Below are 23,771 nucleotides of genomic sequence, written 5' to 3' on the forward strand. Positions count from 1 at the left end.
TAAAAATCCAAGTGGAGAGCCATTCAAAGAAGCCATGAGAATGAAAAAAATAGGTTTCGTATGTCGTTGAAATTTTTCAATTTATTTGCTACATTTTCATTTATTTTGATTTAAGGAAGAGCTCCACGATCACAACAACTATCACAATCACGAGTATCCCAATCGCAACAAGGATCAAAAGCACAAGGACAATTACGAAGAAAAGGTGTTTCATTATGACTTTGATCACAAGGTTGGAGATAAATTGTTAAATCCTCAAAATGAGTTAGTGTTCTATAGGGGATGAATAAGCCGTGTTCTATAGTGTAATGGTTTGGACTGACAAAATATATATAATTAGAGATATATGGAAAATGGTACAATGGTAATTTGCATAATAAATTAATGATTTCAAAAAAACTTGTTTAGCTTTAAAACAGAGAGATAACATTAACAAAACAGTCTGAAACTTTAACAAACCGTCTGAATCTTTAAAACACAAAGACGAGAGATCATCTAAAGAAAACAGCGGAGAGCAACGATGACCACAGCTGATTACGTGAAGACAGCTTGGCCACTGTCCTCGTACCTTATTCCAAGACACACACTGAAACCAGACAAACGCAGACACAAACCAAATTTTAAACCACCCTTAATAAAGGAAGGAAGCATCACTCTTCTTCGGACTCGGACTCCGCGTTCTTGAGCCACTCGATAAAAGGAGTCACGTTCTTCATCACCGGCGAGCTTTTGATGCCTTTATTGTACCATGCAAAAATGACATCTTCCTCCAGAAGGTCTTCATCATAAAAACCTTTGATAACAAGAGCGACTTCTTTAGCAGCCTCTGCATTAGCTTTCTCGCAGAAAGATTCAATTGCGTTAAGCAAAAACATCTGCCGAGGAGCTCCATCATCTTCTTGCATCATCATGAACGCCACGAGATATTTCTTCTTCTTGAGAGTATCTTTAGCGAACCCCTTCCCTTGGCCAGCAAAAAGAGCAGAGAACAAGGCGTCCATCCTCTCCTGAGGAGTGGCGGAGTTTGACGATATGGCGGTTCTGAGTTGGGAAGGAGTTGAACCGTTGTTAAGAAGCTCTTTTATCTCACTCACAAGCTTTTCATGAGCATTTTCAGGGATCTTGCCGATGCCATTCTCATGTAGCTTCTTCAATGGTTGCTGCGCTTCAAGCGACTTCTTCTCCACAACTGCTGGCGTCTTCTCTTCCATCGTAGTTAGCATCACCATATCTGCGGTTGCAGCGCTGAGCTGTTCTTTCATTCGTTTTTCAGCAGCCTCCCGCGATGTATCTGTTTGCCACTGGACATCATCATCATCTTCTTCTTCTTCACTGTCTGCTTGCTCATTTTCATCAGACTGGCTTGGAGGTGGGGAATGATCTTTCTTCTTCAAAACTTTCTCTTTCGAACTACCAGCAGTTGTTTTCTTCTTAGAGGCAGCCTCCTTCTTAAGTTTCTTCATCTCCTCATCAGCCGCTTCACCTTCCTTCAGCCTTTCTTTCTCAGCTCTCCTCATAGATTTCTTGTCTTTCGAAGATTTCTTTTGCTCTGGAGGATGCTTCAGAATAAACGCAGTGAGCTTGTCCCTCATATCGACATCCGAGATAAACCCACAAGCCGCACATTTCAGCTGGAGCATCTGCGTCTTGGTGATAAGTATCTCGGTTTCGGGGTTTCCGCATCCATAACACTGGACATACTTTTTGATAAAGTTCTCAAGAAGCCCCGCAAGCTTGGAAGTGTCGTGGGCTCCGTTAACCAATGAGGTTCCCGTCTTCTCATCAAACTTGGACTGCGCACCCAGCTCACAGCCAAAGTACTTGGTCGTGTAAGCAGCAGGTCTCCCCAAGGCCTTGGCGATTTCAACCATGTTAACAACATTAGTCTTGATGCCGTTACCTCTACCTTCGATCTTGGTCATCATCCTCGGCATCTTGTACCTGTAGAACGCATCGTCACGGTTGGAGGCACCAATGTTTTGTAAAGCCATTTTGATTTTGATGACTAGAAGAAAGCACAAAATAGGGCGGGAAATGTCAGAAGAGGCAGAGAAACTGAAAGCTGGAACTGCTTGTGTTGTTGAAGGCCTCGAAAGAAGATCCAAGACGAGTGGACTTCTTCCTGGAAGTAGGACAGTACTCTCCTAAAAGCTGTATAGACGATTGAAAGAGAGAAGCCTGTTCAGACATAAAAGATTCTTCACACTCCACTTTCGACAATATGTAAAATCCCAGCAGCTTTAACTGCCAACTTCCTGTAAAAACACAATAAAGACAAAGATTCAGCCCCAAATGAAGAAGAAACAAAGGTACGGAAATTTGAGCGTTTCAATTTTAAACAACAAGGCACAGAGATCTAACCGGAAAATTCATAAATCTTGAAACACACAAACAAACAAAAATTTCAAAGAAGCAATAACAGGAAACAAAGAAAGGTTCCGAGATTTACAATATAAAAACCCACTACCGCATCATCGAATCAAATACATATCATCGACATACACAATTAAACAACGGCCACCCTTGTCTCAATGAAACAATCAATTTCTAACGATTCCAAAAATAATTTCTTGAGATTAACCATGGGCCATTCAAATTGATTATAGTACATGTAGAGATCTTCAGAATCTATACTCGATATTTTTTGGATAACAATCGGATCAGATGGTTGATTAATCTAATATTAAGTTAAATCGTAATCGCAAAGTAATATCAGCAACACACGAATAAATTACCTCGTAAGATGGACGAACGAAAAGTTACGATGGTCTCTCGTGCGTTTGAGAGCGGAAGATGAACGCTTGCGCCGATGAAAGAATGAGAGAAAGCACCTCAGCTAGAGACGTTTTCTGTGTATTTATATATAAATGACAAAGGAAGGAGGCTGGAAACGCGTGATTGTGGTTCATCCTTTAGGGCAAACTCATCGTGTCGTCTCCAATTATTTATTTGTTCTCTTTCGACAATTTTTTTTATGTATATCCATTTTTATATGTTTTTTTCGTTTTTTTTATTTCAATTAATTTTTTTACTGACCAATAATGATTCAAAGATCTACAAGAACGTCCAATTCAGCATTGAAAATCAACTAATTAACAAGAGTTTAAACATAGATCTTATTGTGTAACTCTTTAATCTTATTGTTTTTATACATTTTAATCTTATTGAGTTTATACATTTTAATTTGTTATTAATCATTTTACATTTCCGTATAATAAATTCATAATTTGAAAATAATCAAATAGAGAATTTTATTTAAATTATGTTTTTAAAACAAAATTCTACAATTTGCATACAATTCATTTTTAAATTTTATTTAGTCATACTATAGAAAGGATATTTATTTAGGATAATTTATATTTTCATATTTTGTTTATAAAAACATATTTTAACATCTATCATTTTTTTATATTTTGCGCGAATTATAAATAACTACATTGTTCTATTTAAATAACATAACCCTATTATTTTAGTAAATTTTATACTTAGTAGCATCTACGAGAATACTTTAAAAAAAATTATCGTTACATAATATTTTTTGGATGTTATAGTATTAAGTTTTCTGATTCTTTGTTATTAAATTAAGATTTCAAAATATAATATTATTTTTGATTCTTACAAAATAATTTGTTTTCAATGTTGCATTTTTAAAATCTATAATTTAGCATCTATGATTTTAACTTTTGTATAATTTGGAATATTATCTTTTTCAGTTTAGAATATTTATTTTCAAAATTGTGTATTTAGTCAATAAAAATTAGAAAACTACATAACTATATTTGAGTTTGGAAGATTATATGACTTTTGAATTTTTTTTGTTACTACATTAATTCACTATTTTATTAAAAAAAATATTTCAACTTTTGTTAAAAAAATTATATTTTAATAGAAACATTGTGTTATAATTAAAATAAACATTAAATTTAAAATTAAAATGGATTTGTCATCAATATCTTTCATGAATTATTAAAATTTCAAATTTTCTAATAAAATATTTTGTAAATAATACATAAAGTAAAGGTTAGTTATATACTATATTTTTTATATAAACATTTTTAGATTATACATTTTTATGAGTTTCAAAATAAATAAAAAACTAATATATAGTTATAGATATAAAAGTCTAACTTGTGGTAATAAATTTATCTTTTGTATAGAAATATTACATAGTTTAAAAATTTTAACCCGTTTTAATGATGAATGAGAATTTGTTTAATGAAACTATTAAAAAGGTTAATTTAGAAATTTAATATTTTTTATATTTAATTCGGATAACACTTCTGTTTTAATATAATATATACTATAATTATAAAATTTATTAAAATATCTTTAAAAAATTATTTGCTTTTATAGTAAAATTTTAATTAATATTAATTTATAATACTATTATATTACTAATTATAAAATTAACTAATATATTATTTTATTAAAAATATTTACATTTTAGTAGGATTTTGTTAGATTTTTCTCGACAGCTTTTGTTATAAAATGAAATTCAAATTTTTAATAAAAACTGATTAATTATTAAGATTTTTTAGAAATATTATATATTTGGTTGATTAGTGTAAATAATAATATATGTTTCTTGAGGACAAGGTACCCAGGAGAAAAGAACGATTACGGTTTGATAAAACATGGACTGAGCATGATGGTTTACTAGACTCTATTAGTAAAGGCTGGAATGAATTAGGAGAAGGAAATAATGCGGATTTTGTCACCAACTTATTAATTACCGTCATGAAATTGCTAGATGGAGAAAAAAATCCCCTTTATGAAAAAAAGAGGATCAATGAACTACAAAGGGCATTGGAGGAAGGGCAAACGAATGATAGTAGAACTCAAGAAGAAATTGTGGATGTCACAAAGAAGCTACAAGAAGTGTACAAAGATGAGGAAGAATAGTGAGACCTGAAGAGTCAGAACATGTGGTACACGTCAGGGGATCTTAACACCAAATTTTATCATGTTTTAACGAAAAAGCGTCAAGCTAGGAATAGAATTGTGAGTTTACATGATGAAGGTGGACCGTGCATAACAGAGGATAAAGAAGTTAAAAAAGTAGCTGTATAATATTTTAAAGATTTATTCAGCTCCATATTACCCTCAAAGTTTGAAATTTTTTAAATGTGATTCCACCAAGCATTACTTATCAGATGAACCATAGGTTGATTAGGAATGTGACATATGATGAAGTAAGAAAAGCATTATTCATGATGCATTCAGAGAAAACATTCAGTACATATGGCATGACACGCTTTTCTTTCATAACTCATGGCCTATCATAAATATGAACTTTCTTGATCTGGGGAATACCTTTTGAGAACAGGAAAATTGGATGTGAGGTTGAACATTACAAATATATGTTGATTCCAAAACCAGAGAGACCTATCAAAATGACGAAACTGCGACTGATAAGTCTATGCAATATAGGATATAAGATCATTTCCAAAGTATTGTGTCGAAGGTTAAAGTGTTGTCTTCCAATACTTATATTGGAAACACAATCAATTTTCATGGATGGACGATTGATCTCGGGCAACATACTCATCGCCCCTGAAATCTTTCATGGTCTACGAACCAATAAATCTTGCCAAAGCAAGTTCATGGCAATCAAAACAGATATGAGCAAAGCGTTTGAGACTTCCCTATCCAATCGATTCTTGAAAATATGGACTACTTGTTATGGAGGACTATACCACATGTGGATAATCATCCTTTCGCATGGATTTTATGGTAGATTTCGAAAGGACGAAATAATATGGTTTTCAGCAACATACATATCAACCCTAGAGATACTATTCAATTGGCAGAATCAGAATCAACACTTTGGAATGAGGCACATGCAGAACTAACACAAAAAGTCACCCACCCTAGAGAGGAGGAGTTGGCAATTTTACCTCAAATACCGGGCTGATGGTGTTTCACGAATGGCTCATGAAAGATAAGGATAATCACTAGGGACAAGGTTGGTATAACACATTACAAGGATTTATGTCCCTTTAATCCAAGCTGGGTTGATGGAATGGGCGATGGTCCACAAACCGGTAGAAATGGAGGTGGTCGAATAATGAGTGTCCCTTTAATCCAAGCTATCCTGAAATAGAAAGAAGAACAATGAGTTTATGAATGATATAATAAGAACACAAACTAAAAGATATAAAGGATGGAATGGTTGATGGATAGATGTTTGGTGATCGATGATGGAGATGGTACAGATAGATGATTGACTCTCTCCATCTGTAGGTGTTGATAGACTCTCTCCATCTGTGATCTTCAAGGCTGATGAATATCTCAAGCAACCTGTGGAACCACGAGCTCAGTAGACTACTAATGCTTCTCACACTTAAAGTCTAAAGAACATTTAAAGAACACTCTTTGAAAGGACAAGGTTTTGCATACTAATTTTATTGATTGAAAGGTGATTTGTACAGTTGAAAATGAGCTTATATATTTCTCAGAAATCTAAGTCTAACGTCCATAAAGAGAAAACAAAGGAAACAAATCAAAAACTAAGCAAGACATCGAAAACTAGCTGTCGAAGCATTTTGTAGGATTTTGGCTCTAAATAAAGAATCTGACCCATCTTGAACCTGGACAGTTTTAAGGGATAATAGAGCTTCTTTAGGATCTTTCTGGGTGCTTGATATGTGCTGATCACGTCAATTAACGGAAAAGAGCTGTTGAAGTTAAGTCCAAAGCTCCAAATAAGCAAGTGCGAGAAAATGTAGTTCTTCTTATTCATATGCTTGCTGGTCCACTCTAAGCTAGCTGATGGCATGACTTCCTGATGGATGGGTTTGTATTCTGGAAATCCTGGTTTAGGAAGAATGTCTTCTGGTCGGAATTGATTGGTTTGGAAAGGATTAAACTGAAAGGTTGTCTAATCTTTCCATAATCGTCCGGGTTGGTTAGATAATTTCTTCAAGAATTCACCTGATCTAGTGTGGTTTAGTGCTCATTAGAACATTATAGAAGGCCTCTAGAAGCTGGATAAAGTCGCATGGTTGCCAGAATTGAGTTTGGTTTGATGGCAAACCTAGATCTTCCAATTTAGGTAAGTGTAGAACTGGTTTGGCTAGTTTTGGGAAATGGACTATAAACTTCATATTTTTGTGACCATTTCTCCTCTTTGAACTTGTTGGAAAGCTATGAGATCCATCCACAAGTCTATAATTTGGTTTGGGTTTAGCCGCTTTTTAATTGGGCTTGATGGACGGGTTGGAAAACCTTTAATTTGTAAAATTTGTATTGTACCGGTCCGGATAGCTTTAGGGTTGATTCCACTTGGACAAAATAGGAATATAGAATCTATGAAAATTGGATTTATGGTGAAATCCCTCTTGATTTGTAGGATATAACATTTTCACTGAACATATGTCCTAGTTGGCGTTTTGGCTGGTTGAATTGTATGTTGGATCACCTCTGGTTCAATAACTAATTTGATCGCCACATCGACATTCCACACCATATTGGTCCAATAAGGATTCTCCAAGATTCAAGGTCGAACTCGTCCTGATGTTGTGATGCAGCATCAATTTGAACCTTTGTGTTGGTATTGCAAGAATTTTAAATGATTTTCCGTGATTTGTATTTGATTATCCTATTTTCAAAAGATTCCTTTCGAGTATCTAAATAGTTTTCTCCTACCTTGTCAAACATTTGAAACCAAATAAGATGGCGTGAAAATTATTTGGGAGAGCTGAGACATTTTTCCAGACCAAAGATCTACTTTTTTTCTTTGTCAACTGACCAAAGATCTACAAAGTCCGAAAAGGGCAGGACACTTATCGCACACTCAAGCCTCGTGGCCCTCATGATAAGCTTCTTAGCACAAATTTTAAAAACCATCAAACAAAACCCAAAAACCCCTCCTGCTTTTCTCCCTTCTATTGCCAAAAGTAGTAACCAGTTTTTTTTCAAGAAAAAAAAAAGAAATTAGAAACTATGTTCCATGGAGTAAAAAACCAGTAATTTCTTCAGTTTGTAAGGTTGGTTTCGAAGATCCTAGGTTACACTCTCTTGCTCTTGTATGATGGACAGTTTCTGCGGAAGTGACGGCCTCAGCTTATTGTACTGTTTGAACAAAGCAAGGATACAACCATTGTTACTCTTTTTAATCTTACAAGATAACGAGACAGTGTCAAAGGAGCGTAGTTATGTTTTTTACCTGTTCATTAAAAGCTTTTATCTCCTCCTCTGTAAGAGCTTCAACTTCGCCATTGTTTTCATCCCAGCCAAGCGATCTGAGAAACTCGGCTTCTTCCTCATCTGGAGTGTCTGCTGCCTCAAAACCAATAGTATTCCTTTGAGTGACTTCAAGACCACATGTAACCTGCGAACTTGACGAGTCACTAGCTACAAGCTCCTTTGACGTGAGTACTTTTTCCTCAACGGAAGAAGAGACGCGAGTGGTTGAAGGGTTAACAGGATCGGTAGAGATGTTTGTTGATGATATGGTTTTCTGCTTCAGAGCACTGAAAAATGCATGCCTGCTCTGAGTCTGAGCTAAGTAAGGTTTCTTTTCAATGGTTTGCCCAGATGTCATGGTGAAGGAGGTTATTCCCTTGTGCTCCCTTGGGCTGTTGTTTGTACTTCTCACAGTAGCAGATTGTGGTGATTGAGCAGTATTCATTAGCTGGCTAGAGTTGGGTCTGCTGTTTGGATTACTACTAGGACTTCCAGATTCTTTAACAGCAGCAACACCAGTTTCCCTAGCAGGTTTGAGAACCAACAGCTTCTTCTCTGATTTAATTTGACCACTAGGATTAGACTGGACATTTCCGAGCAGGACAGAGGGCTGCTGTTGGGAGTTTCTTGAGGGAGCAAGACAAATTTCACCAGCTCGAACCATTTGCTTTGTCTTGGATTTATCAGAAGAGTTAAGAATCTGACAAATTGAATAAAACAGATATTGATTGGATGATAAAATAATAATAATAGTAATAACTAAGGGGAACACTTACCGAGCACTTTTGTGCTGACGGCACAACCGGAATCAACTGCCTTGACTGCTTGATTGCCAAGTCCTCATGTCTTTGTGTCTTCAAAGATCCCTGAAAAAACAATGGTTATTATCTTACTTTAGACGAGAAGAAATGTAAGTGTAGAATAAACCCAAAACTACGATGATACAAATCATACATGTGGAGGGGTAAGCGTTCTTGCTGGAGACTGAACCAATGCTTCAGCCATGTTAAGACCAGTTGAAGATCCTATGCTAACAACATTAGCTTTCGGAGAAGTTAAGGGCCCAGCACAAGCCTTCTCGATGACATTGGGAACCTCTGCCAGAGCCGATGTCCAACCTTCCCCACCAATCAAAGGAGAGTTACCAACTGGCAAGCTCTGAACAGCTGAGCCTAGACAAGGAGATGAGACCCGTACAACGTCTTGCCCACCATGCTTCTCTTCAGCTCCGAGCGAAGGAAAATCCTTATCAAAACCAGTCCTCAGAAAACTATTGCCAATGCTAGGTCCATGAAGTATACCATTCCCGTTGTAACTACTACTACCACCACCATTTTTCAAGCCCACTGAAAGCCCTCGAGATAAGTGGTCGGCCTGTTTCCTAGTCACCATTGAATGTGATCGTCGCAGTTGGTCCTGATCCCTACCAGTTAAGATATTTCTGAGAGGGAGAGAAGTGTCAAGGTCCCATGGATCCACATAGCTTATCCTATCCTTGTCCCTGCTGCGGTCCTTATCTCTTTGACTCCTATTGAAGTTGAAACTACTATACGGATGCTTAGCAGACCCATTACTAGAGCCCCTCCTGGAATTAGCAGAAGAAGATCGATCCAGAAAAGGAGAATGAACGGAATCAACATCACTTTTGTTCCAAGAGTTCTTATTCCGACTATTATGAGGTAAAGATGCAGAATCTAATCACCCAAAAAAAAAAAAACAGGAAACAGTTAAAATCACCTTATGCAGACAAACCAAACAACAAACTATCAATCAGATGCTATAGGACTCGAGCATACCTGAGTGAGAAGAAGATGATATAAGGAGGTGGTTTGAACTCCCACCACCAGAAGCATGCCCTGAACTTCTCAACCATTCCGGAACTAAAGAGGGTTCACCTTTGTCCATTATGAAAGCCGTACCTCATCAGATAAAAGACAGAAACACACTAACCTTACTTCACCCTCCCACACAAAATTATAAACTCTTTTCTTTTTCTCTTCCCTTGTCACAAAATGAAGCCAGGAGAGGAAATCCAAATCCCTCGGCTTCTCAAACTCAAGATTCAATCTTCAGATGATTAAAAAAAAAAAAAAAAACCTTCTAGACTTCCATCTCTCACGCAGAATGGGTAAAATGACAATTAAAACAACACCCTCATCGGAACCACCCGCCGGTTCAGTGCCTAAGCGACAACTCCAATGATGAAACGAAAACAAGAAACCCTAACACCAACGCGTATGCCTCTCTATTCTCTATTTTATCGGGGACAATCTAAAAAAACAGCCAAAATTATCCCTAACCCGATAAAGCAAGGATGGAGAAAGGCGAGAGAGAGGACACCAAAACCCTAAAAGTCCGGAAGGAGATTGTTCGTCTAAACGCAGGAAACAAGGCGTCTCGTAGATGCAATCGAAGCCAATGGATTTTCACCCACACAAGTCAAATACTGGAAACGCGATAGAGAGAGAGAGAGAGAGAGAGAGAAAGAGGAATTTATGGATTCAGAAGGAGGCAATTAGGGTTTTTGTTTGCGATGGAGGAAGAAAAGAAATTGGTAATTTGTGTGTTCTGTGTTGTTATTTGCGAATTGGCATTGGAGGAACGAAACGTATGAGGAAACAACAGCCTTTTTTCCTCTCTTTACAAATCTAATTTTTATTTTGGTTAATTCTGAATTTCGTTTAATTTGTTAAAATTCTTGTTCGTAGGTTCTGATGGGCGGCCCGGCCCGGCCCATACTCTTCTTATCATGGTATTGTTCACTTTTTTATGGTTTCACCTATGTGAATCATGCATTTATATTCTTATCAACTAAAACCATACTATTATCTGATGACACGCTTACTGAAATCGTTATAATTTGAATTATAACCTCACTATTTCATAATGCTGAGTCAGCTATTTCACAATGCTGATGTGACTTTTCTCACTAAACCGCACGCGATCATTTTCCCTGAACCATCTTTAGTTTCATCTTTAAATCAATCTCGGTTTCACTTTAATCTATTCTCTGGTTATGCTAATAAAACCAGAATATTAGAAAACATTTCCTCATAAATCTCATTCATGTATATTACATTTCCCTTTGTAGTTGTTATATTTTTTAAAATGATAATAAATACTAAATATACTTATCTGTATATTTATAATTACTAAGATTTCCTAATTTCGTGTGGAGAATTTTGATCAAATATACGAAATCGAGTCTTGGGATATTATTTATATTATTTAGTTTTCTTTTATAGTTGCCCTAATTCTTCATGTATAAATGTAAGGCTTCATTCCATCGATTGATTACAAAATTCTTAGTATATTGTATCAATAAATTCAATGATGTCAAGTATTTTTGGCAAAAGATGAACATATTTACCAAATTATTTTGATTAACATCTCTTCAAATTTACAAAAAAATTCACAACTAAAATAGTACACATACAAATCATAAAACATAGCATAAACAAAATTGTTACACATGGAGGTAGAAATCATTCCTCAACATAAATAAGCTTGGACTCTACTTGACATTATTCATTTGTACCACTTTGGACAGAATACTTCGGAAGACTCCCGAAGACTTCATTGGAAGTCTTCTAGCATAAAATACATTGGAAGTCTTCCAAGGGTCTCCTGGGAGTCTTCCAAGGGTCTTCTCAGAAATCTTCCAAATTATGACTCACATCTGAAAAAATCTACATATTCAAAAGCATTCAAATGACTTCAAAACAGAGAAATCTTCAAAAATATTTTTTTTATGCTTAAATAATAAGCAAAACAATCACATTAGGTTGAATCTGTAACTTTTTAGAATCTAATATATAAAATACACAACATACATATCCAAAATTTGTACCACTTTGGGCAGAAGACTTCGGAGGACTTCCTGAAGACTTCCCACGAAGTCTTCAAGCATAAAATGCATTAGAATACTTGCCCAGAAGTCTTCCGAGGAGTTTTCCGAGAGTCTTCTGAGAAGTCTTTCAAAGTCTGTCTCAGATTTGAAAAATCTGCAAATTCAAAGACATTCAAATGGCTTCAAAACAAAGAAAAACGTCAAAAATATAATTTTATGCTTAAATAATAAACAAAATAGTCACATTAGGTTGAATCTATAGATTTTTAGAATCTAATATATAAAACACACAATAATATATATCCAAAATTTATAGATCTACCTTTGAATGAGTAAAAGATGAGAACCATGTAATAAAAAACCTGTAAAAGAAGATAAATTAGTGAGAAGACATAAGAAAAAATGAGAAATGGATTAAAAGTTAGGTGTTTTGATGTTCAAAGAGATTAGAGAGAGGTTGGAGAGTTTTAGAGTGAGAAACATTATATTTTTGTTGCCGCAATTTGAGAGGAAGAAAGAGAATGTGTAAATTTTCATTATATATGGAGATAAAAATTCCGATTAGGTAAAATATTTTCGATACATAAGACTTCTTGGGAAGTCTTCTAGACTCTAAAATCAAATACATGAGAAGACTTCGGGAAGACTCCGATTTAGGCGAAAAATCTAAATTCTACTAAAATTTAGGCGGAAAACCTAAACTCTACTAAAATTTAGGCGGGAAACCAAAATTCTACTAAACTTTAGGCGGAAATATGTCATAAGACTTCCCAAACCATAAACTAATCAAATAACTAACTAAATAGTCAATAACAATTCATTAAACTTAGAATCAACTTATAAAGTGTTTAAATTCAAAAAACTAAACACATGTAGGTCAAACTTTTTTTTTTTTTAAGTTAAGATTCCAAATTCTAAACCTAAATACAAACAATACTATAACATATGTTACTAAACCCTAAACCAAAGTCTTCTCAGAGTATTCCAAACCATATAATTAAATAACTAAGCAAAAAATACTTACTTAAACTTAAAAGAAACACAGAAAATGTTTAAATCAAGTTATTAGATAGTCACTAAACAAATATATGTCAAACTAGAAAAAAAGATAAGACTTCAAAATCTAACCCTAAAAATACCAACAATACTATAACATATGTTACCAAACCCTAAACCAAAGGCTATCATGACTCAATTTACATTCACTCTATGTTAAAAATAATTCAATTTTAGTAAAACTAAATTTTCATCATTTAGAAATGTTTATTAATACATGATTTCAAATTTTTATCTTTCATATTATTTTTTATAAAATTTATTAGTTACTTTTAAGATCTAATACATGAGAAGACTTCCCTTAGAAGACTTTTGGAAGACTTCGATTTAGGCGGGAAACCTAATTTTTTCTAAAATTTAGGCGGGAACCCTAAATTCTACTAAAATTTATGCGGGATATGTCAGAAGACTTCTTGGAAAGTCTTCTGTGAGTTTTCCCGACCCTATAATCAAATAACTAAGCAAAAAAAACACTTCCTTAACCTTTTAAGATATTTAGAAAGTGTTTAAATCAAGTTATCAGAAAATCACTAAACACATATAGGTCAAATTAAAAAAAAGATAAGATTTCAAAATCTAACCCTAAAAATATCAACACACTACAAGAAAAAATCGTTTTGATAGCACTAGAGTATAGCGTTTTTTGTCTTTCTGCTATGGTTGACATACCCCTTAATTTTAGATAGCGTTTGTATATTTGGAAACGCTATGACAAAGTGGTATATTCGGAAACGCTATGATAGTGTATGTTTAATAGCAGAATATAATGAAATGCTATATTTAGCTTTTTGAATCCTCAAACCCTAAACAAGTTTTTAATCCCTAAACTACAAACACAACTTAAAACTCTAATATTCTCATACTATAACTTCAGGTTTTAAATATAAACTCGAAATTTACTCTGTTTAATCTTAATATATAACTTTCAAAACACAAGCCTTGAATCTCCAATCAAACTCTAACAATATAAACCCTAAACCACATACTTTAACATATATCATAGTATAAGAACATTAAACCTCAAACTTTAAATATAATATAATTTCTATAATATATATCTCAAACTATGTATAATATTTCAAATTTATATTATACAATTCAAAAATAAAAATAAAACCATTAAATAAAAAAAAACACAAAAAGATGATTATATTGGAGATTGCTAAGAGCGTTTTACGAGACGGGCGTTTTCAGTCATATTTGGCATTGGGCGGACCTGCGTGGCTTCATCAGCAGATTCGCAGAGATGCACCTTTTATTCACTCGTAGATCTTTTCTGTAAGGTTGAGTGTGTAATGTTGCCTTCTTTGTTTTCCTTTGTTCACATTTTCCCTTTGGGGTTCATTAACTCAATTTGCAGCCGTTAAAAAAAAAGATTATAGATAAATGAACAGATAATTCTTAATAGTTTTATTTTGGGCATTTGATTAGTTTTGATCTAAAGGCTCAAAATCACTCTTTTGTGATCTTCCTCCATTCTTATTGGTCCATTCTTGAAAATTTGGATTAATATTTTTGACCATTGATTATTTGTAATCTAATGGCCAAGAATTCATCTTTTCAGGAGAAACGAAACGCTGCGTTTTGAGAAAAAGCGATTTTGAGAGCGATCGTGACCTAGCTTTTCGTGATGGATTTGGCGAATCCGCCGGGGGATCTAAACCCTCCGGAGGTGAGATCGGCGAGTCTGGGGGTTGGGACCAGTGATTCTATGGACGGGAAAGGCAAGAGTTGGGTTTCGGCGGCGAAGGATAAGAAAAGTGTGAAGAAGTATGTGGTAGAGATATCAATGAAGTATGAGGTAAAGATATCAATGAAGGATGGGAAGCATACGGTTGCGATTCCAAACGAGGTTCTCGTGGATTCAACGCCATTGTGGGATGATTTTGTAGTCGGGAAATTTCTGGATCTTGCTCCTCATATGGCGAAGGTACACATGGTGGTGAATAAGATATGGAGTTATAGAGAGCTAGCTTCGAAAGTGGAGGTCTATGTGGTTAACGCAACGACGATGCGATTCAGGATCTCAAATCCCAAAGCGCGTGAGAAGGTTCTTAAGTGAGGTATGTGGAACATCGCGGGAGTCCTATGGTGGTGACTAAATGGACTCCACAGACAGAGGAAGAGAAACGGGAGAAAAATGTGATTCCAATGTGGGTTCATTTACGGAAGGTTCCTCTGCATATGTACTCTTGGGAGGGCCTTAGTTTCATGACTAGTACTGTTGGTTTTCCTGATAGACTGCTTCCGGAGACGCTGGCGTGCACTAATCTTGAGGTAGCAAAGTCTTCGTGAATGTTGATGTTTTGAAGTCTTTGCCAAAAGAGATTGAGTTTTCTAAGGAGGGGAAGGAGTTCACAGTTGAGTTTCACTATCCCTGGTTGCCAGCAAGATGTAATTTGTGTGAAAAGTGGAGTCATACGGAAAGATTTTGTGTCAAGAATGGTAAAGAAAAGAGGAAGAGTGAAGCTATAGAAGACAATGAAGAAAAAGAGAAGGAGCAGAACTTGGAGGGTTTGAAGGAAGCTTTGTAGGGTGAAATTAGTAATGAAAACAAGAAAGAGACAAATGGGAGTCGGGAAGATTGTCGAGTATCTAATTGGAAGACGGTTTTAGCAGCGAAAGTAGGGAGATCATCACCGGGGCATGCATCTGAAGTTCAGATTTCTGCCTCAAAGTTCTATGTGCTAACTGTGGATGATATAGAAGAAGTTGAGTAAGGAGAGATAGGTGCTGAAGATCAGGAGAACAATGAAGATGAAAATTTGGAGGAAATTGAACAGTTAAGGGTGACAGAAGGTGATCTGTTAGAAGATGATACATTGGAACAGCAGAGTAGGGGCAAAGACAAAGCAGAGATGAAAAAATGGTTAAAAAGAGGGCCGAAGGCTAAAGTTAAGGATGCAAATCCGGCTAAGAGCACAAGGCTTTTTCGGGAAAAAAAAACTGATATGTCGAGCTTCTTCTGGAATGTGAGGGAATTCAACAAATCTTTAAAGCATTATGTAGTCAAGGTGTGGATAGGAAACAAAGAAATGAAATTTGGATGTATTTTGGAAACAAGGGTGAAGGAAAAGAAGGCTGGGAAGATAATAAAGGAGGGTTTTAGGGAGTGGTCTGTGATGACAAATTATGATTGTAGTCCAGGAGGAAGAATTTGGGTTTTTGGAGGGAGTCTGTCAGAATGACTCCTGTTTATAAGTCTGATCAACTGATTACTTGTTCAGTGGGGTTGGAAGGAGAAGAGGATTTTCTGTGTACGTTTGTTTATGCAAAGAATCAGAGTGAGGAAAGGAAAGAGTTGTGGGATGATCTATGCTATCATCATGATTCCGCTATGTTTAAAAATAAAGAATGGGTGATCATGGGTGATTTGAACGAGATATTGGATGGTGAAGAAAATTCAAGGTTTTCAAGTTTGGGAAGAGTTCCTGGAGGTATGAGAGATTTTCAGCGGGTGATACTTCATTGTCGTTTGTCTGATTTGGGATATCAAGGTCCTTTGTTTACTTGGAGTAACAAGCAGGAGGAAGGAATTATTTGTAAGAAGCTTGATAGGGTCTTGATGAATGATGCGGCTCTTCATAGGTTTTCCAATGCTTACTCTATTTTCGAGGCATGGGGATGCTCGGATCACATGCGTTGTAGGATCTAGTTGAAGCCGCCTAAAGAAAAGATTTAAAGACCATTTAAATTTGTAAATGCTATTGGTGCCTTGCCAAGATTTCTTCCTATGATCCAGGAGTTTTGGGCTAATACGGAGGTTCTATTTCATTCTACTTCAGCTTTGTATAGATTTTCGAAGAAACTTAAGAACTTGAAGCCGTTGATAAGGGAATTAGGAAGAGGGGGGTTGGGAAATCTGACTAAAAGAGCAAAGGAGGCACATGAGTTGTTGTGTGAAAAGCAGAAGCAAACTCTCCAAAATCCAAGTGAGGTCGCGGCCCAAGAAGAAGCTGCAGCTTATGAGAAGTGGCTACATGTTGCTAATCTGGAAGAAGACTTTCTCAAGCAACGTTCAAAGTTGCATTGGTTGGATGTGGGTGATCAGAACAATAAAACGTTCTACAATGCTATCAGAACTCGACAAGCTCAGAACATGATTCGAGAGGTAGGATGTGTGGATGGTAATATTGCTACTGATCATCAGGAGATTAAACAAGATGTGGAAAGGTTTTTCTCAGATCTTCTGAATCTGTGTCCTGAAGATTATAAAGGTACTACGATGGAAGAGTTAAGAGAACTTATGGGGTTTAGATGTAGTTTGGAAGATTGTAGTGCATTGGAGGCTGATGTAACAGAGGTGGAGATTCAAAAAGTTCTGTTTGCTATGAAAAATAACAAGTCTCTGGGACCGGATGGCTTCCCATGTGAGTTTTTCAAACTGACTTGGTCAATACTAGGGCGTGATTTTGTTGTGGCTATTCAGTATGTGTTTAAGTTTGGATTTCTTCCCAAATGAGTGAATTCAACGATCTTGGCTCTGATATCTAAGAAGACAGATTCAATGGAGATGAAGGATTATAGACCCATTGCTTGTTGCAATGTACTATACAAGGTAGTATCCAAGATTCTAGCCAACAGATTGAAGAAACTTCTGCCTAGTATCATCAGTGAAAATAAGTCAGCTTTCATTAAAGGGCGACTACTAATGGAAAATGTCTTGCTAGCTTCAGAGATGGTGAAGGACTATCATAAAGGGTCAATTTCCCCGAGGTGCATTATGAAAATCGATATTTCTAAGGCTTTTGACTTTGTTCAGTGGGAATTTGTTCTGAGGGGATTGGAAGCTTTGGGATTTCCTGGAAAATTTATTCACTAGATCAGACTGTGCATCACAAGCCCGTCCTTCTTAGTTCAAGTAAATGGTGAACTTGCTGGATACTTCCAAAGTTTGAGAGGACTTCGTCAGGGCTGCTCTCTTTCCCTGTATCTCTTTGTTCTCTGTATGGATATTCTCTCGACAATTGATAAGGCAGTTTCAGGGATCCAGTTTAAATTTCATCCTAAATGTAGCTCTCTCTCCCTCACACACCTGTGTTTTGCAGATGATTTGATGGTGTTTGTAGAGGGATCAAAAGCGTCTATAGAAGGGGCACTTGCAGTGTTTGAGGAGTTCGCGGTTTGGTCTGGGCTGCAGATAAGTATTGAGAATCTACAATATATATGGCAGGTGTGTCTGATGAAGAGAGGAGTAGGATTCTGTTGAATTTCCCTTTAGCCGAGGGTAATCTTCCTGTAAGATATTTGGGTCTTCCCCTTATGACTCAGGTAATGAGAAAGCAGGACTATCAGCCACTTGTGGAGAAAATAAGAAGTAGAATTAATACTTGGACGAGCAGATTTTTGTCTTATGCTGGGATATTGCAACTGATTAAAGTGGTTATAATGAGCATAGTAAACTTCTGGTCTGCTGCTTTTTGACTGCCAAGACTAGGGATGTTAAAACGGGCTTCAAACCCGCGGGCTCCAACGGGCTCTGTATAAAATTTCTGGCCCGTTACCCGTTTATTTGTATGTAAAACTTTACGGGTCCATACCGGGTTACCTATTAAGGCCCGTTTAATAAATGGGCGGAGTCTGAATATAAAATTTCTGATCCGTTACCCGTTTAGTTTTTTTTTTCTTTTAAAAAAAAAGAGAAAACAACGTCGTTAGGTTTCACTTTACATCTTTCTCAAGCCGTCGCTCTTCTTAGAACGTATCCTCTTCAAGCTCTCTGTCAATCGAATTTGAGAAATCGAGAAAAGTTATATGAATCAAACTTGAGAAATCGAGAAAAGGGTCTCTTCGTTTTCTTCATTAAGCTACGGTAAGTTACTGGTTTTGACATTTGTTTCATCTTCTTCGAGAGCAATCTCTCAAACAACTCTTCCTCTGATTTTGATTCTGGGTTATTGATATGAAGCTTCATTGTATAGGGTCTTTTTGAGTTAGAAAGAAGCATTGCAGCTGGTGTGGACAACCCAAAGACACATTTAGATATTTATTTAGAGGAGCCAAGAGTAAACAGAAAAAATTATCCAAACTTGGATGTCTTAGGTTATTGGAAAGAGAATCATCATAGGCTGAGTGGTTTAGCTGATATGGCGAGGGATTTGCTTACCATCCCTCTTACTACGGTTGCCTCTGAGTCGGCCTTTAGTATTGGAGGTAGAATTTTGACTCCATACCGAAACCGGCTTCTTCCAAAAAATGTTCAAGCTTTGCTTTGTGCTCGCAATTGGCTTAGAGGATTTGCAGAATTTGAAGGTAGTTTTAAAATTTTACACAAACAGACTTGTAGTTAAATGATTCTTGGATTAACTTGCATTTTAAATTGTAGGTACCATCCAAGATACTGATGAGATTGCCACTGAAGATGTCAGAAAAACAGTGAGCAGCTCAAGAGTAGAAAGTTCAAGGTCAGGAGATTCAAACATACAATGAGACAGTGAAGAGGTAACCTTGAGTCCTTGACTGTTACTTACTCGGTTCTTTGATAGAGAATGGTCCAATTCTGATACTTTCATGTCTTGTTAGGTCATGTGTTTGTGGCCTTGACTGTAAACTGTTATGTCTTTTATGTCTTGTTAGGTGTGTAAACTCCTTACGTAATGCTGATATAAATAATGTCATTTCTTTGCTGAGCAATGCTCCATGTAGATGGAGAACTCATTGTTGGTTTGAGACTAAAAGAGGAGGATGAAGTTGGTTTCTATCTTGTTTATCCATAGTTGTTTCTCTATGGTTGGCAGTTTTTTTTTTTCAGACACAAGTTTAATGGCAAAACTGTTTTGTTATCTTTCAATTTATGAGTTTGTTGGTTTGCACTAGAACAGATATTGTCTTGTTTTGTTGTCTTTCACCTTCAAAAACAGTTTTAAAACAGGTTCATTACATGTTATTGTAAAGCTCCAAAATTGTTTGCTTTACTTCAGATTTCAGATTCGTTAAACTTACAAGTTACAAACACATATGCAGAAGTTTAATAAATATTAAAACTGATAAAGGTAAGCATTATGGATTCATTATAAAATAACATCCTTAATCATAAGTTTCTTAGGATTAACATAGCAAAAGAGAGAAACAATAACAAATCTATATTAAAAAAATAACTAAACAGTATTTGGAAAAGAAAAAAACAAACGGGCTCACGGGTATCTCCAATTCAAAGGGGCTCATAATTAAACGGGCTCTAACGGGTTTGCGGTTAAAAGGGCATGCAGTTAACTGGTTTTAAATGGGTATGGTCTAAACGGGCTGGGCCTAAAAGGGTACGGGCTACCCGTATTAACATCCCTAGCCAAGACAATGTGTCAAAGAAGTGGAGCGACTCTGCTCAGCTTTCCTTTGGTCTCGACCAACTCTCAAGACTACTGGTGCTAAAGTTTCATGGAGGGATGTCTGTAAAGAGAAGGATGAAGGTGGTCTGGGTATAAGAGTGCTAAAAGATGTCAATACGGTCTGTGGTTTGAAGCTTATTTGGAGGTTCATGGTGGGGAAATCTTTGTGGAGCAAATGGATAAAGACTAATTTATTGAAAAAGAGAAGCTTCTGGGAAGTGAATATGAAAACCCAAAATAGGTCTTGGATGTGGAGAAAGCTGTTAAAGCTTAGGGAGATAGCAAAGAGTTTTTATAGGAAGGAAGTGGGTAATGGGCGCCATACCTCTTTCTGGTTTGATAACTGGAGTGATCGAGGTGTCATCTACGATCTTTTGGGGGCAAGAGGTTTCATAGATATGGTCATTCGTAGAGAAGCTACTGTCGAAGAAGAAGAAGACATCGGTTGGAGATTCTAAATGATCTTGAAAAGGAGTTGAGAAATATGAGAGATAACATAAGTGGTGATATGGATGATGTGAGTCAGTGGAAGAGGGAGTCGGGTTATAATCTTTCTTTCTCAACGTCAGAGACTTGGAAACTAATACGAGAAATGAAGGAAAAATGTAATTGGGCTCGAAGAGTTTGGTTCTCTCAGGCAACTCAAAGTATACCTTTATGGTTTGGCTGGCAAATTTAGACAGATTGTCTACAATGGACAAAATTGCTCGATGGAATCCAGGGCCTAGGTAGATGAGATCTGTGTGTTATGCAAGAATGCTTGTGAAAACAGGGACCACTTGTTTTTTGAGTGTTCTTATTCAGTCCAGATTTGGCAGAGTCTTGCTAGAGGAATTATGGGGAGTTCTTTCTCAAGCTCTTGGTCTGTAATTATGAACTTGATTGAGGTGGGAGGTAATATGGGAAAGAAGAAGTTATTCTGCCTCCGTTATGCTTTTCAAACTGCAATGTATGCAGTATGGCGTGAGAGAAACAAAGTTAAGCATGGAGAGAATCTGATTCCAGTGAATGTCTTAAAGAAATTGGCTGATAAGGGAGTGAGAAACAAGCTTAGCCTGTTAAGATCTAAGGGAGTGAAGGGAATGGAAGATGCTTTGCAATTTTGGTTTGGTACTCATTTGTGAATACCTTTGGAGTAGTGGCCATTTTTTCTGGGGGTTAAATATAGAGAAAGGAATTAGATAAATGATTGCACTCTTTGTATAAATGTTTTTTTTGAGGAAAAAAATTTAACATTCTCTCAAAAAAAAAATCATCTTTTCATTTTCCTTATTCTAGACTATCGATCTCTTCCTCTGTATCATTCTGTTCATCTCCCTCACTGTCTCAAACGCACACACACACACACATGATTCATGTAACACACATCTCCTTACTCTGTAAGACTCTCCTCAAGCATACACGAATCTGAAGATGGAGTCGAACCCAGCGACCGAAGATCTGAAGATGCTTGACCACCGCCATCTCTCCCTTTCACCACCGTCTCTCTCACCACCACCGGTCACCTCTCTCTCTATTTCTCTTTTGAATCTTGTTTTCTGTTCTCGTTAAAAGTGAGAAAGAAATGGTGATTGTTAGCAGATGTGGTAGTCATTGGGTTTGCGGCTAAGAGGCGATAGAGAAGCTGGTGGTTGTGAGCAGAGGTGGTGGTCATGGGGCTTGCGGCGAGGAGGTGACGGAGAAGCTGGTGGTCGGAGCAGAGTGGTGGTCATGGGGCTTGCAGCGAGGAGGCGACAGAGAAGTTGGTGGCCGTGAGAAGGGGTTGGGGTCATGGGGCTTGCGGCGAGGAACAGAGAAGTTCGTGAGGATGCTTGCTCAAGAAGATTAGGTTTTGATTAGGTTTAATCTATAATCTTATTTGAGAAGTCAGTTTCTTATGTATCGCTTTCACGTTAACTCTCACGATGGTTGATTACACTGATACCCTTAATGAATTAAAAATATTACATTTAAAATACTATTATTTATTATTTATTTATTTTCCTTTTAAAAAAATTCCGAAAATAATACATATAATAAAAAGGAAAATTTTTATAAAGTAAAAGAAAACAAATTGAAAAAAATAGTACATTACATTTAAAAAATATTTTTAAATAACATAAAATATACTTTTGAAGTAATAAAATACTTTCTTTATATCTATATTTTCTTAGATGAAAAATATAAATTTGTTTACAATGTGATTTCATTAAAAACAATTTACACAGATAATCTTGATATTAGAAAAAGAAATATTATTTCTTTTAAAACATAATTTTAAAGAATACAAAAAAAAATCAAAGTAATAGAAATATTTTTATATATCTCTCTATTTTCTTAGATTATTACATAAAATAATTAAGTAACATATAAACTGATATATGTTTAATTGACTAAAAATAGTTTATAATTAGTATTATTGAAATGTTTTATTTATTTTTTATATATTTAGTTGACTATAATATCTTTCAATAACAGCAAAAAATATTGATAATTTCCAAATAAAATAACAATTTTGAATACTGCTTGTTTTTAAGAAATATTAAAAAATAAACTAAAAATAAATTTGAAAAATAAAGATTGTTTGATCAAATAGTTACAAAATAATTTAACGAGGTAGATATATTATTTTGTATCATTATTAATGTTATTTGTTTTCTTAATATTAAATTTGTTTTTAAATTTTAAGTTTTTATGTTTGTGGATCTTACTAGAACTATAATCAAAATACCAAAGCAAATCTGAATTATCATTTTAAAGATTATTTAAAATAAATTTCAGTTTTCATTCAATAAATCAAAGGTATAAAGTTATTTACAATTTATTAAATATTTTAATTATTGTAAATATTGATATGTGTTCATGAACTTCCAAAAATATTTCAGCTATTTATGCATGTAACTTTCTATTGATCATCGCTTTATTTTCTACTATTTTTAAAAAAACATCAACATATAATTTTATATATATTATCTAAATACATGCTCATTTAAACGATAAATAAATTTGATTTGATTTGAATTAAATATTATTGAAATAATTATACTTCGTTTTTAATTTGAAAGAATATATGTAACTCAATATATTCACAAAATGAGTGACTCGACTAATCCAACTTATACCTAAAATCATAGATTTAACTACTATAAGAATATTTAATTTTATAAAAATAGTAATTTATTTTATAAATATAAATCATAGGACAACTCAAAATATATTAAAAATAAAAATAAAATATTAACCATTGTTACAATTTAGTTCTTTTGTAAAATTTATATATATGCATGAGATTTTAGAATGTTATCGTTATATTAATTTATGTAATTTGAAATCAGACACTTTAGTTTTATTGTAAGCACAATATATCTTAAGTT

General features: G+C 35.3%; 2 protein-coding genes across 2 annotated transcripts; both read right to left on the bottom strand.

Annotated features, from left to right (window-relative positions):
• Positions 1-318: 318 nt before the first annotated feature.
• Positions 319-2,941, bottom strand: LOC106299967 (probable eukaryotic translation initiation factor 5-1). Its single transcript, XM_013735996.1, has 2 exons — positions 2,736-2,941; positions 319-2,255 (listed from the first exon to the last, which is right to left on the bottom strand). Exon 2 carries the CDS (start codon positions 1,989-1,991, stop codon positions 651-653), a length of 1,341 nt encoding a protein of 446 aa, XP_013591450.1. The 5' UTR covers positions 1,992-2,255; positions 2,736-2,941; the 3' UTR covers positions 319-650.
• Positions 2,942-7,727: 4,786 nt separating this feature from the next.
• On the bottom strand, positions 7,728-10,822 carry LOC106299966. Its single transcript, XM_013735995.1, has 5 exons — positions 9,984-10,822; positions 9,142-9,881; positions 8,964-9,053; positions 8,168-8,887; positions 7,728-8,073 (listed from the first exon to the last, which is right to left on the bottom strand). Exons 1-5 carry the CDS (start codon positions 10,090-10,092, stop codon positions 8,005-8,007), a joined length of 1,728 nt encoding a protein of 575 aa, XP_013591449.1. The 5' UTR covers positions 10,093-10,822; the 3' UTR covers positions 7,728-8,004.
• Between the last annotated feature and the right edge of the window lie 12,949 nt (positions 10,823-23,771).

The sequence above is a fragment of the Brassica oleracea genome, chromosome C6 (assembly GCF_000695525.1).
Source record: "Brassica oleracea var. oleracea cultivar TO1000 chromosome C6, BOL, whole genome shotgun sequence".
In the NCBI taxonomy this organism is placed as follows: Eukaryota; Viridiplantae; Streptophyta; class Magnoliopsida; order Brassicales; family Brassicaceae; genus Brassica; species Brassica oleracea.